The sequence below is a fragment of the Hyaena hyaena genome, unplaced genomic scaffold, assembly GCF_003009895.1.
Source record: "Hyaena hyaena isolate Hyena2069 unplaced genomic scaffold, ASM300989v1 scaffold_1546, whole genome shotgun sequence".
Lineage (NCBI taxonomy): Eukaryota > Metazoa > Chordata > Mammalia > Carnivora > Hyaenidae > Hyaena > Hyaena hyaena.
In genome coordinates, this window is record NW_024082153.1 from 54,409 (window position 1) to 66,822 (window position 12,414).

At 37.5% G+C, this 12,414-nt stretch overlaps 1 protein-coding gene and 1 pseudogene across 1 annotated transcript; both read right to left on the reverse strand.

Moving 5' to 3' along the window:
- Positions 1-677: 677 nt before the first annotated feature.
- On the reverse strand, positions 678-1,601 carry LOC120225828 (olfactory receptor 5W2-like). The gene has a single exon (XM_039224012.1). It carries the CDS (start codon positions 1,599-1,601, stop codon positions 678-680), a length of 924 nt encoding a protein of 307 aa, XP_039079943.1.
- Positions 1,602-10,274: 8,673 nt separating this feature from the next.
- Positions 10,275-11,995, reverse strand: LOC120225821 (annotated as a pseudogene).
- Positions 11,996-12,414: the final 419 nt, after the last annotated feature.

Consider the following 12,414-nt stretch of genomic DNA (forward strand, 5'->3'; position numbering starts at 1 on the left):
GTGAATTTACAAAGTGTCCTTGCATCAGCTTTGCAGGCGACACTCATTCATTAATTTAATAAATGTTTTAAATGGTATCTGTAGCTGAGCTTTGTAGATAACAAAGTAGGACGATTGGTGAACAATCTTGGAAAGGGTGTTGCATTCACAGAACTTTGAGTCGGGGCAGGGTATTTTTAATTTATTATTTGTTTGCCTACTACTGATATACTTCTAAGGGCTCTGTTGGAACACTTAGAGGGTTATACCAGTCCATAGGAAGGATGCAAAGATACCCAACTTAAGTCACTGGCATTCCCTTCTGGCTGAGCAAGTTTATTGAACTCATTGATTAAAAAAATATTATAACTTTAAGGAGTTACGTTTAACTGACATGAGGAGAAGAGTTGCTATTCCAACAAGCTCTCACTGGGACATACGCATGAACAGAGAGAGCAGGTGTACAAAGATCCTTTTTGTAAACCAATAGTTGAACCTAGTACTACTACTCTTTCTTAGTTTGAGCAGAAGACTAAGATCAATAATGACTCTCCACACTCAATTTAGGTACAGAGATAAACCATAGAAAACATCTAGAAGGTTGTATTGGTGAGACTGCAAGAATCTATGTCAAAAGATCTGAACTTCACCTCTAAGAATCTTTTAAAAAAATACTCCTGGGTGAAAAAAAACCAACTTCAAGTACTGATTAATTTTTTCACAGCACCTTTCACATCCTTATTCCTTAAGCTGTAGATCAGTGGGTTTAACATAGGGATGACAACCGTGTAGAACACAGAGGCCATTTTGTCCGTGTCCATAGAGTAACTGGAGCTCGGTCGGAAATACATGAACAGGAGAGTGCCGTGAAATATAGCCACGGCGGTCAAGTGGGAGGCGCATGTAGAGAAGGCTTTGCATCTCCCTTCTGCTGAGTTCATTCTAAGGATGGTAGTTATGATGTAAATGTAGGAGAGGAGGACGGTGATGCTGCTGCACCCCACCACACAACCAATGAACGTGAACATCACTATCTCATTTATAGATGTATCTGAAGAGGAGAGGGATAGCAAGGGTGGGATGTCACAGAAAAAGTGATTGATCATACTGGAATTACAGAATGACAATCGGAATGTGCAGCAGGTGTGGATTGCGGAGTCCACAAAGCCCACGATGTAGGCAAGGGCCACGAGCTGGATGCAGATTCTCCTGGACATGGCGACTGTATAAAGAAGTGGATTACAGATGGCTACATACCGGTCGTAAGCCATGACAGCCAACATGAGACATTCCACATCTGCAAAGGCTCCGAAAAAATACAACTGAATTGCACACAAGTTATATGGAATCTTCTTTTGCTCAGATAAGAAGTCAGCCAGCATCTTGGGAGAGACCGTGGAGGAGTAGCAGACATCACAGAAAGACAGATTGCTTAGGAAATAATACATGGGTGTGTGGAGTCTGGAGTCCAGCCTGATTAGCAGGATCATCCCCAAATTGGCAATCACAGTTATGGCATAAACCAACAGAAAGAACACAAAGAGCCCCTGCTGCACATCTTTTCTGCCAGAAAGTCCTAGGAGTATGAAGTCAGCAATTACAGAGCAGTTCTCAATAGCCATCACTGAGATCTGGGAATTCCTGGTTGTGATAGAAGGAAATGGAAACTTGATTAACATCATTTTGTTATCTTAGTAGTTACACTGCTGGTCCTTTCTATTTTTCTGTATTTAGGAAAAGAGACAAGCAATGCCAGGACTGTTTAGGTTAAACAGACTATCCTGGAAATATACACATATCAGTATAAGTCGATAACATGATAGTGATGCTAATATCGCCTGCATTTCAAAAGCACTACACAGAATTTGTACCACACTCTCATCCAAATTAAATCATGCTATTTCCACACCACTAGATAGTATTTATGATAATTTTTGCTACTTCCAGCTTATAGATTGGAAACAATATCCTCATAGTTTGAGGCAATGATTCTCATGATTAATAGGTCCAGATAATCCAGGTCTTCTGACAAGTTGGCTGTTTTTGTTAAATTTTGTAAACATGAGTTATATCCTGTAATAGAGAAGCATAGTTAAGTAAGAGCTGCAGGTGATGAATATGTTCCTTTGTTTTCCCTCATCATCCAAGAAAGTGGAGTGGAGAGAGCTCTGGTAGTTTCCTGGATGTAACATACTCCCACAGCCCTTTAATTCTATGTTCTATCCAGCCTCAGTAAACAAGGGGTAGAAACAGTTTGCTCCAGGACTCACTGGAACAAGGCAGGTAGTGGTTACTGGACAATACAGTGGAAGAGTCCCCATGTGCACTACTACAGAGTGGATGGACAGGAATATGCTGAGGCTAACCATGCTCTCCTCAAACAGTCGCTATTGCTCAGGAGCCAGTAGGAAGAATTTGGGGGACCAAATTGTAGAGATGCTGGATGCTGACCACAGGTGACAGAGCAGTAAGAAAGGGAATGTAGTTTCGTGTGCGAGTCCATCTGCCTTAATTTACTATAATCAACAAGATCTATTCACTAACAGATCAGTGGTATAAGCCACATGGTAAAAGTACTCATAAGTTCATAATCTCTCACCTCAGATGGACTCATTTCTGAATTGTACCCTCAACCTAATTTTCTAGAAAGTGTAATGTTACTTAATTGTTTTCACTGAATACTCTTGCACAGAATATTTCTAAAATCTGCCTCTCTTTGCTTTAAAAAGGTTGGTGGTGGGGCACCTGGGTGGTTCAGTTGGTTAAGAATCTGACTTCTGCTCAGGGCATGATCTCGCAGTTTGTAAGTTCAAGCCCAGCATTGGGCTGTGTGCTGACAACTCAGAGCTTGGAGTCTGCTTCAGATTCTGTGTCTCCCTCTCTCTCTGCCCTGCTCAGAATAATCCTCTGTCTCTGAATAATAATAAATAAACATTAAAAAAAGTTGGTGGTCTTTGGGAAGCCAACTGAAATCTGTGTCCCACGGTTCTATTTTACCCAACGAGTGATGTACGCAGTATCATAAATGACCTCTTCTATTCCATGAGGACTTAAGAATAATGGAGATGAAAGACAGAAAAGGAATATCTGAATAATGATTTAGTAATCAATGTGCATGTTTCCAAACTGGTGGCCTGGCCTCATTTAAATACCTGTCCCTATGGATATAGTAGTTAAAAATGTTTACCTTTAAAAATGAATATAGTTTAAAAAATATATAAAAGTGAAAGGAAGAGATTTAAAATAATAAAAAATGTCCAACTAGCTTGATAATCCATGCTCCCATTTTATTGTCATCCTTGCTATCTATGTGTGTATATATATATATACAAATATATATATATATATATTTAAGAAAAATACATTGCTCCAAGTAATTAAAGTAAAAGTTTAAAAATATTTAATATTCTCCATTGGTTTTATAACATGCTTTCGGTTGAAAAAGGATAAAAATTAAACATATCTAAAGTACAAATTAAAATAAATATATTAGTACCTTCCCCAGAAGTAGTGACTTGTTTGTTGTGCACAGTTCTGTCTGCAGGAGCCTCAGCCTTGTCTCCTGAAAGATCTGGATTATATAATCATCTCTGTATCTGGTCCCTGGGTGTTAAATACTTGGTCTCTCAGGAATGTGTGACTTAAAGAACTACATCAATTATTGTCTGATATTCATGTCAGCTGGGTGATTGAAAAATATAGACTTCTAACACAATGTTCCTTTGGTCCCTCTCTATCTCACATCCAAATGTTATACTTCATTAGTAGTAGTAAAATGACTCTAGTCAATGAGCATTCCTTATTTCATGTTTACTCCTCTTCCTAGAGGCATTTTGTTTAATTCCACAATTTACAAACAAACACCAGCTTACATTTATACATTCATATGGACACACATCCACTGTCAGTCTCCCATTAAACACGTGCATAACATAAAGGTTGTTTTAAAATTAGCAAAAAAACCACAAACTCACAAAAACCATAAAACTAAAAATCAAGAAATCAAGACAAACAAACAAAAAGGCCCCATAATCTCACTGCCTAGGGAAAAGTAGATTTTATTGTCTATATTATTGGATATTTAATTTTTAAACAAAAATGGCATCAGAATGTACATTATAGATAAGAAAGTATCATGAATGAGGCAATGCATTTCTTTCCATTAATGTACATTAATTTATTCAAAGGCATTTTTTTCCTTTCTACCATAGTCAGATTTATATTGTTTACTTATCAACACATAGTATGATATATTTCATATATTAATATGTGTCTTCAGTTGTCTTTAAGAACTCATAATATGACACAGAAATTGGGGTGCCTGGGTGGCTCAATCATTTAAGTGTTGGATTTTGGCTCAGGTCATGATCTCACAGCTTGGCTTGTGAGTTCGGGCCCTTCCATCGGGCTCTGTGCTGACAGCTCAGAGCCTGGGGACTGCTTCAGATTCTTTGTCTTCCTCTCTCTCTGCCCCTACCCCACTCGTGCTCTGTCTCTCTGTCTCTCACAGATAAAGAAAAAAAAAAAAAAGAAATTGAAACCTAGATGGAATAAGTAAACTTCTACAGTCCCATAGACGTTGAGTTTCATTGAATCCATAGGGTTTCCACACGATAGATTCCTCAATATAATGCAATGAAACAACACTATCATAAAGGATAACTCTCTTAAGTACTCTTAGAGAATACTGTTGTGTCTTTACATTAAAGGGACATTTGAAAATGTACAAATTAATGATGCACAGACTTCTAGATTTCTGAGAGAGCTGAGAAACCATGCAAGTTTCAATTCTACACCAAGGTAGGGTCCCAACACTGCTGACTGAAAGCAGGAAGGTTACTATTTTGGAGGTCATCTGTTTTATTTATATTAGCTGGACACTTGATCTTTGCTAATATTGATGTGAAAATAAAGTGATGAGGCAGGTAGCTTCATTGCACAATTGCAGAAAGCAAATAAGGAGTAAAGAAATTGGTTACCCTGGAACATGTATAACCTGGTGGCTTTGGGGGATAATCTCTGTATTGTGATTGAGCAGCATTTCATCATGTGTGAATGAATCATTGCTGTGCACGTACAAGCATAGGTTGGATGTGTTTTTTAAACAACTGCTGCTAATTGATATTCCATAAAATGTAAAATAATCATATTAATCACCTGTATTTCTTGAGTCTTAACATCGCTAATTTAATGGCCACAAAGTCTGTAAGTCCAAAATTTGTGTAAACAGACAAAAATGTAAGAGGTACATAGCATCTATCAGATTATATATCTCAGTACTTCAGGTAGTTTCATATTTCTTCTTAAACCTCGCCTGGAGGAAACAGAAACATAGGTTTTGCTCTTGTTACTATTTTTTTTACTTGTTTTATTTGTTGTTATGGAGTTTCCCCTGGCTTTCCATAAAGCCAGACTACTCTTCAGGCAAAATTCAATTAAATCCGCGTGTTTCTGAATTTTGGAAAAGTGATTTTACTAACAATTGTAAATGCTTCTTCTGAACATGTTGCCATTCTTTGTGTGATACTTCTGATACTGAAATACCAAATGTACTCCTCTGGGAGATATTGTTGAGACAAATCTTAAACCACCTATGTAATTGCCAATAACTTGCCATCAGATGAACTCAAGAAAATGATTGTATTTGTGTTGCGTGAGTGCTTCACTACTGTTCTCTACATCTCTTATGCATATCTGGAAGAGGAAGTGGAGCCATGCTTGGTCACCTCTCCTGATTCCTTTCCATGCTCATTTCCTCTCAGGTGCTTTCTTGTCTGCAAGGTGGTCAAATTTCCTCAGGCTACATTCTGTTCATACTGGAGCTGAGCTTCAACTTCATAAACATGGCCGTCCCTCCAGAATATGTAGTCTAATCCCAATCCCCATTAGATCTGGAGTATGTGTGGCAATATACTGCACAAAATTGGAAAATCTAAATTAATTCCTGAAGGAATTTGTTTGTTAATAGAGAACAGCTTCCTGTAACTATGAAGGGAAAGACTGAAGGCAAAATTTAGGATGTCATAGAAAGACAAGTGAGAAAATAATCTGTAACTAAACAATTCCCTTGGTGCCACAGGTACCCCTAATCATCGCACTACATAGGAGCTGTCTACTTGTAAACTCCTTCTTTCAGATAATAGTTTTCTGGCCCTGAGGTATGGCCGTTATGAATAGCTATGGTTGTTATGAATAATTTTTGTGTGTGATACTGGGTTGAAGGAAAAGAGTCCAGAGATGGCAACATGTCTATTATATCAATAGTCACTTGTATTATGACGCTGGATAATAATTCTCTCATCAGTCCCTGATGGATGTATGGGGACATTGTAACGTACAGAGTGGAAAGAAATTGATGAGGAAGGAAGTAAATGAACCAGAATAGACCACAAAACCTTTTGATGTGTTCCCTATTTCTGTAGAATTCCACATGGAAGGATTAGTACAGCCATCTGCCCTAAGCTCCTATTTAAGTCATGAAGCTCACTCAACATTCTGAGTGAATGATTTTTCACTCTCCAATTATATAATTTTGTGAAGATGAAGCCTACAATTAATCAAGCTGGTTTCTTCCATTTTTAGATAAGCTTAAAATATCTCATTTAATTAGCTTATGATTTCCTTCTTGTCAGTTCACACTCATTAGATGTGATTAAAGAAGCCGGTGTGCAGATCAAATCAATCTTTACATGATATTACTGTTACATGCTGTATGGAAGGATGATGCCATATTTATTTATAACTTCTGAATGAGAAGCTTCAGATGAATCCACTGAGTTTCTGATTTGTTTAGATTTTAATGCATTTTAATAAGTGGTTTTTGTCATGCTGCTCTTAGGAAAGATTAGCAAAAGTGTATTGATAAGTTGGGAAAATATGGTACAAGTGGAAACTCTTAAAGCTTTTTTTTTTTCCAAAAGAAGCTTTCCCATTGGTTTTTTCCACCACCGTATTTCCCCCAAATTTGTCAGTTTCCCACAAATGCCACCTTTAAAAGCAGAGAAGCCTTTTGGAGTGCCTGGGTGGCTCAGTCGGTTAAGCGTCCAACTTTGGCTCAGGTAATAATCTCGCAGTTCCTGGGTTCCATCCCCGAGTCGGGCTCTGTGCTGACAGCTAGCTCAGAGCCTAGAGCTTGCTTTGGATTCTGTGTGTCTCTCTCTCTGACCCTCCCTGCTCACGCTGTCTCTCTCTCTCTCTCTCTCTCTCTCTCAGAAATGAGTAAAACATTGAAAAAAATTTTAAAGCAGAGAAGCCTTTTGAGGTTTGCTCCCATTCTGAAATTCTTTCACCAAGGACAATTATAATTACTTAGGGACACAATTCTAATAGTAATTAAGAATGGCATTGAGTCTTACATGGTCCTACAAACACATAATCATATCCATGTTCTCAATAAGATTCTTCTAGTGGTTAATATTGGAAAACAGGAGCAGAGCCAGGTAAAGAAGGATACATCCAGGAAGTACACAGATGAATGTTTTTTACTTCCCATATAGTTAATATAAGTATCTATGTAGGTATTTAATTTAGTACCCACAACCATTTATATATACATTTTCTTAAAAGCTATTAAATACAGGGGCGCCTGGGTGGCTTAGTCGGTTAAGCGTCAGACTATCGCTTAGGTCATGATCTCGTGGTTCGTGGGTTCGAGCCCCGCGTTGGGCTCTGTGCTGACTGCCAGCTCAGAGCCTGGAGCCTATTTCAGAGTCTGTATCTCCCTCTCTCTCTGACCCTCCCCTGCTCACGCTCTCTCTCCCTCTCTTAGAAATAAATAAAAATATTTTAAAAAATTTAAAAAAGCTATTAAATACATATACAAAGCATATATTATACTCTCATTTAATTTTGCTTTGAAAAAGAATATTCGCAGTCTTGTATCGGAGACAATGGTCAAATCAACTGAGCCATAGGTACAAGGATGCTTTGAGGAGAGTAAATTATATAATTTAATAAGATCAGTTAACCAAGACTGGGAAGGCAGAAGAAGGAAAGAAGAGCCAAGTGGAAGTGACTGTGTTGAGAATTTCACAACAAGGATGTACTTTATCAGGACCCTTCACTTTGCACTTTTGTCCTTCCCATGCTGGACTTGGAGAGGGGGCAGAATATGCCACCCCAAAATATACCACTTTGGCTATTGATTATTTTAAATTAAAGTTACTTAAGAAACAGAAGGTGCAAGAAAGACACTCTGACTTTCCTGTGTCTTTCTGAAAAGAGGAAATAAATTTCCTACGTGAAAGGTACCCTTCCTGTACCAGGAGAAAGAGAGACATCTGCATCACCAGGGAGGGAATTGAAGGCTGAGCAAGCTGTATAAACAAACTCTGTTACTTCTTTACTTATTCTCTAACCCAATCCCACACTTCTTTGTACTGTCCATTCTTCACACATATATTGTTTCAGCCTCCTGGGTGGCTCAGTTGGTTGAACACCCGCCTGTTCAACTATGGCTCCAGTCATGATCTTGCTTTTGTGAGTCTGAGCCCCATATTGGGCTAGCTGCTGTTAGTAAAGAGCCCACTTCAAATCCTCTGTCTCCCTCTCTCTGTCCCTCCTCCCCAAGTCATGCTCTCTCTCTCTCAAAAATAAACAAACACTAAAAAATGTGTTGTTTCTTTGTCTAAAAAATATACAAGCTACCTGCTCTGATCCCTTCTTTGAGTTTTATATTTTTTATGAGATCCTATGCATATGAAATTAAATTAGTTTTTCTCCTGTTAATCTATCTAATATAAATTTTTTTATTTTAAAAATTTATTTATTTAAATTTAAGTTAGTTAACATACAGTGTAGTATTGGTTTCAGGAGTAGAACCCAGTGATTTATCACTTCCATATAACACCCAATGTTCATCCCAACAAGTGCCCTCCTTAATGCCCATCACCCATTTAGCCCATCCCCCCACCCACTTCCCCTCCAGCAAGCCTCAGTTTGTTCTCTTTATTTAAGAGTCTGTTATGGCTTGCCTCTCTCTCTGTTTTTACCTCATTTTTCTTTCCCCTCCCCTATGTTCATCTATTGTGTTTCTTAATTTCACATATGGGTAAAATCACAAGATGCTGTCTTTTTCTGACTGACTTATTTCACTTAGCATAATACAATCTAGTTCCATCCATGTTGGTGCGCATGGCAAGATTTCATTCTTTTTGATTGCTGAGTACTATTCCATTGTATATATATAAACCACATCTTCTTTATCCATTCATCAGTCAATGGACATTAGGGCTTTTTCCATAATTTGGTTATTGTTGATAGTGCTGCTAGACACATTGGGGTGAATGTGCCCCTAGTTATTAAATCAGCCAAAGAACCAGGAAGGGAAGAAAGGAAAGGTTTTGCTCCCCTACAACTACATAACCTCTGAGAAGGCATTCTTCTGCCCACCTCAGGATCTGTAATTGTAACCTCTTCATCTGGATTCCTTTCTTTACCCCAACAGCACTGTATCCCTCTTTACCATTTTGATTTGAAATGGAATTTCAAAGAATCTTCTCCTCTGCACTCTAGAGGTAGACATTTTCCTTGAACTGAGAGTATCTTGCCTTTTCACTTCAGGAAAATTTTGAGTTTATCATGAATAATTTGTAAAATTAATGAATTAATTTTATTTCTCTCTATTACATTATTGAATTCATTAGTATACAATTACTGGAATCACCATGAAATGCAAGACACCTATAGTGCAACAGCTGTATACTAAACACTATTAGCTCTTAGAATAATTTGTGCATAAAATTAACAACTAATGCAAAATTGGCACACTAAGATGAAGATTGATAAATTTTCCAAGTATTAAGCATTGCTCACTTAAAATGGAGGCGTACAATAAAGTATAGGAAACTCTAAATATTGGCATCATAGTAGCATAGTAAAATACTCTATTGATTAAGATATTTGAGACAATTTGGGGCGCCTGGGTGGCTTAGTCGGTTAAGCGTCCGACTTTCGCTTAGGTCATGATCTCGCGGTTCGTGGGTTCGAGCCCCGCGTCGGGCTCTGTGCTGACTGCCAGCTCAGAGCCTGGAGCCTCTTTCGGAGTCTGTGACTCCCTCTCTCTCTGACCCTCCCCTGCTCACGCTGTCTGTCTGTCTCTCTCTCTCCTAGAAATAAATAAAAAAATATTAAAAAAAAGATATTTGAGACAATTTAATAATATAATATAACATGGAAGTATAAAAGGAGATTTGAAAACAGAAGAGTATGCTTGCATGTATACATATATAAATATATATTTATTTATACTGTCTACTTAAAATAAAATTTTAGTTTTCAGTTTTCTACCACCTCTTTCACATAATGATCCATAGGGTATAAATCAGAGAACTTAACACAGGAATCACACGAGTGTAAAACCAAGAGTTCACTTTGGGTTAATCCAGGGAGGAGGAAGAATTTGGCCAGGAATATATGAAATGCACAGTTCCCCAGAAGATTGCAATAGCCATTAAGTGGGAAATGCAGGTGGAGAAAGCTTTGCACTTCCTCTCGGCAGAACAGATCTTCAAGACTGATAAGACAATAAAGGAAAAGGACTCCTAAAAGGGTGCTCCATTCAATGAATGCAAAAATGTTAAAAATAACAAAATCATTGACCTGGGCATCTGAGCAAGACAGCAATAGGAGAGTAGAGATATCACAGAAGGAATGATTACTCATATGACCTACAGAAGACATAAGTGGAATATTCATGTCAGGCGTACCAAGGCAGCTGACATTTCCACCATATAAATCCTAGCCATGGGCCAGGAGCACAAGGGGTTGCCGACAATTTTATACCAATCAAAGACCATCTTTGACAGCAATAGACACTCAGAATCTGCAGATACAGAAGATGAAGAATTGCAGAGCACAGCCAGTGACGGACATTGATTTGATGTTGGCAAATAGATCCACCAACACCTTGGGCCCATTTGGTGTGCAAATGCAGAGGTAACAGAAGGAGAGATGGCTGAGGAAAAAGTCTGTGTGTGGAGCTGGGAATCCATTTTAATTATAAAAAACATTCCAAGACTTTCCAGGAGATTAATGAGATATATATCTAGAAACACAATAAATAAGGTCACTTTGGTGTCCAGTTAGTGGTAATTGCCAAGAGAAATAATTCAGACCAAGGGGATCAATTTACCCTGATCTTCCTCTTTATTCTTGTTGCAAATTCTTACAAAAATACTCAAGAAAATTATGGTTCATAATTTGGCTCTTCTACATATAGCCAAAAAGTATTATCTCTAAGACAGAACATGATTTGTTTCTGTAAATTGTCTTTTTTAGCCTTAGAAAATAGCCCAACAAATGTCATTTTTAAAAAGGCATTTTTATCTTGTGAAAACAACTAAAAATGTCTAAGATTGAAGTTGATAAACTTTAATTCTAATAGATCATTCCTGACATTTGTGACTTGTCTTGGCTTCTGTAACCCAATTCCAGGTAGTACATTTGAATAAACTGAAAGATCATTCTAATCGAGAATAATGTGAAAGAGATGGTAAAGTCAGGGAGACAAGACCAGAAGGTACAGGACTAATAAATGTTTGGCAAAAATAATAATCACATTTATTATGTTATTAAGGGAACATAATTGATTTTATCACTGAGAATGATATTGAATATAAGTTAATAAATAAAACTATGGTACAGTTTTGGCATGTGCTATCTTCAGTGTTCACCGAAATATGAAGCACATTTTGTAGAACTTTTCCATCCCTCTTTCCTCACTGGTTTACCACAATATTTAGAAACCATTTGTGTGACTGACCTTGCCCATATGACAAACTCCTTGACAAACCAAAGAGAAGTGGGAAAAGCGGATTATGATGCATAAGATTGCATACCTTGGATATTAAGTCGACTTTTTTATTAAAGTGAAAATGAGAACAGGAAAAATAAATGTTGCTGCAATATATAGGGTTTTTTGTTTCTTCTATAAGTTTAATCATTATATCTCTGTTGATAAAAAAACACTATAATGTGGGTACTGGTTTGATGTGATTTTCTAGAGTTACATACCCATATGGACTTGGATTAATCTATATTAGTTTCATAATATGTATCTCTGTATTTATTTAATGTTTTTTTTGTTTTTTATTTTTTGTTTTTTGTTTTTTTTTTTTGAGAGAGAAAGACAGTGTGAGCAGGGTAGGTCAATGAGAGAGGGAGATACAGAATCTGAAGCAGGCTCCAGGCTCTGAGCTAGCCGTCAGCACAGAGCCCAAAGCAGGGCTCAAACCCACAAACTGAGAGATCATGACCTGAGCTGAAATCGGACACTCAAAAGACTGAGCCACCTAGGCCCCCCACTCTATTTTGTTTTTTTTATAAAACTAGAGCAGATATAAGTTTCCATGTACAATGATATGAGGGCAAAGTAATTAAAGAAGTGGTTTCCTTATAAATCTTGATTAAAATATAAATAATTCAAATCTTTACTAT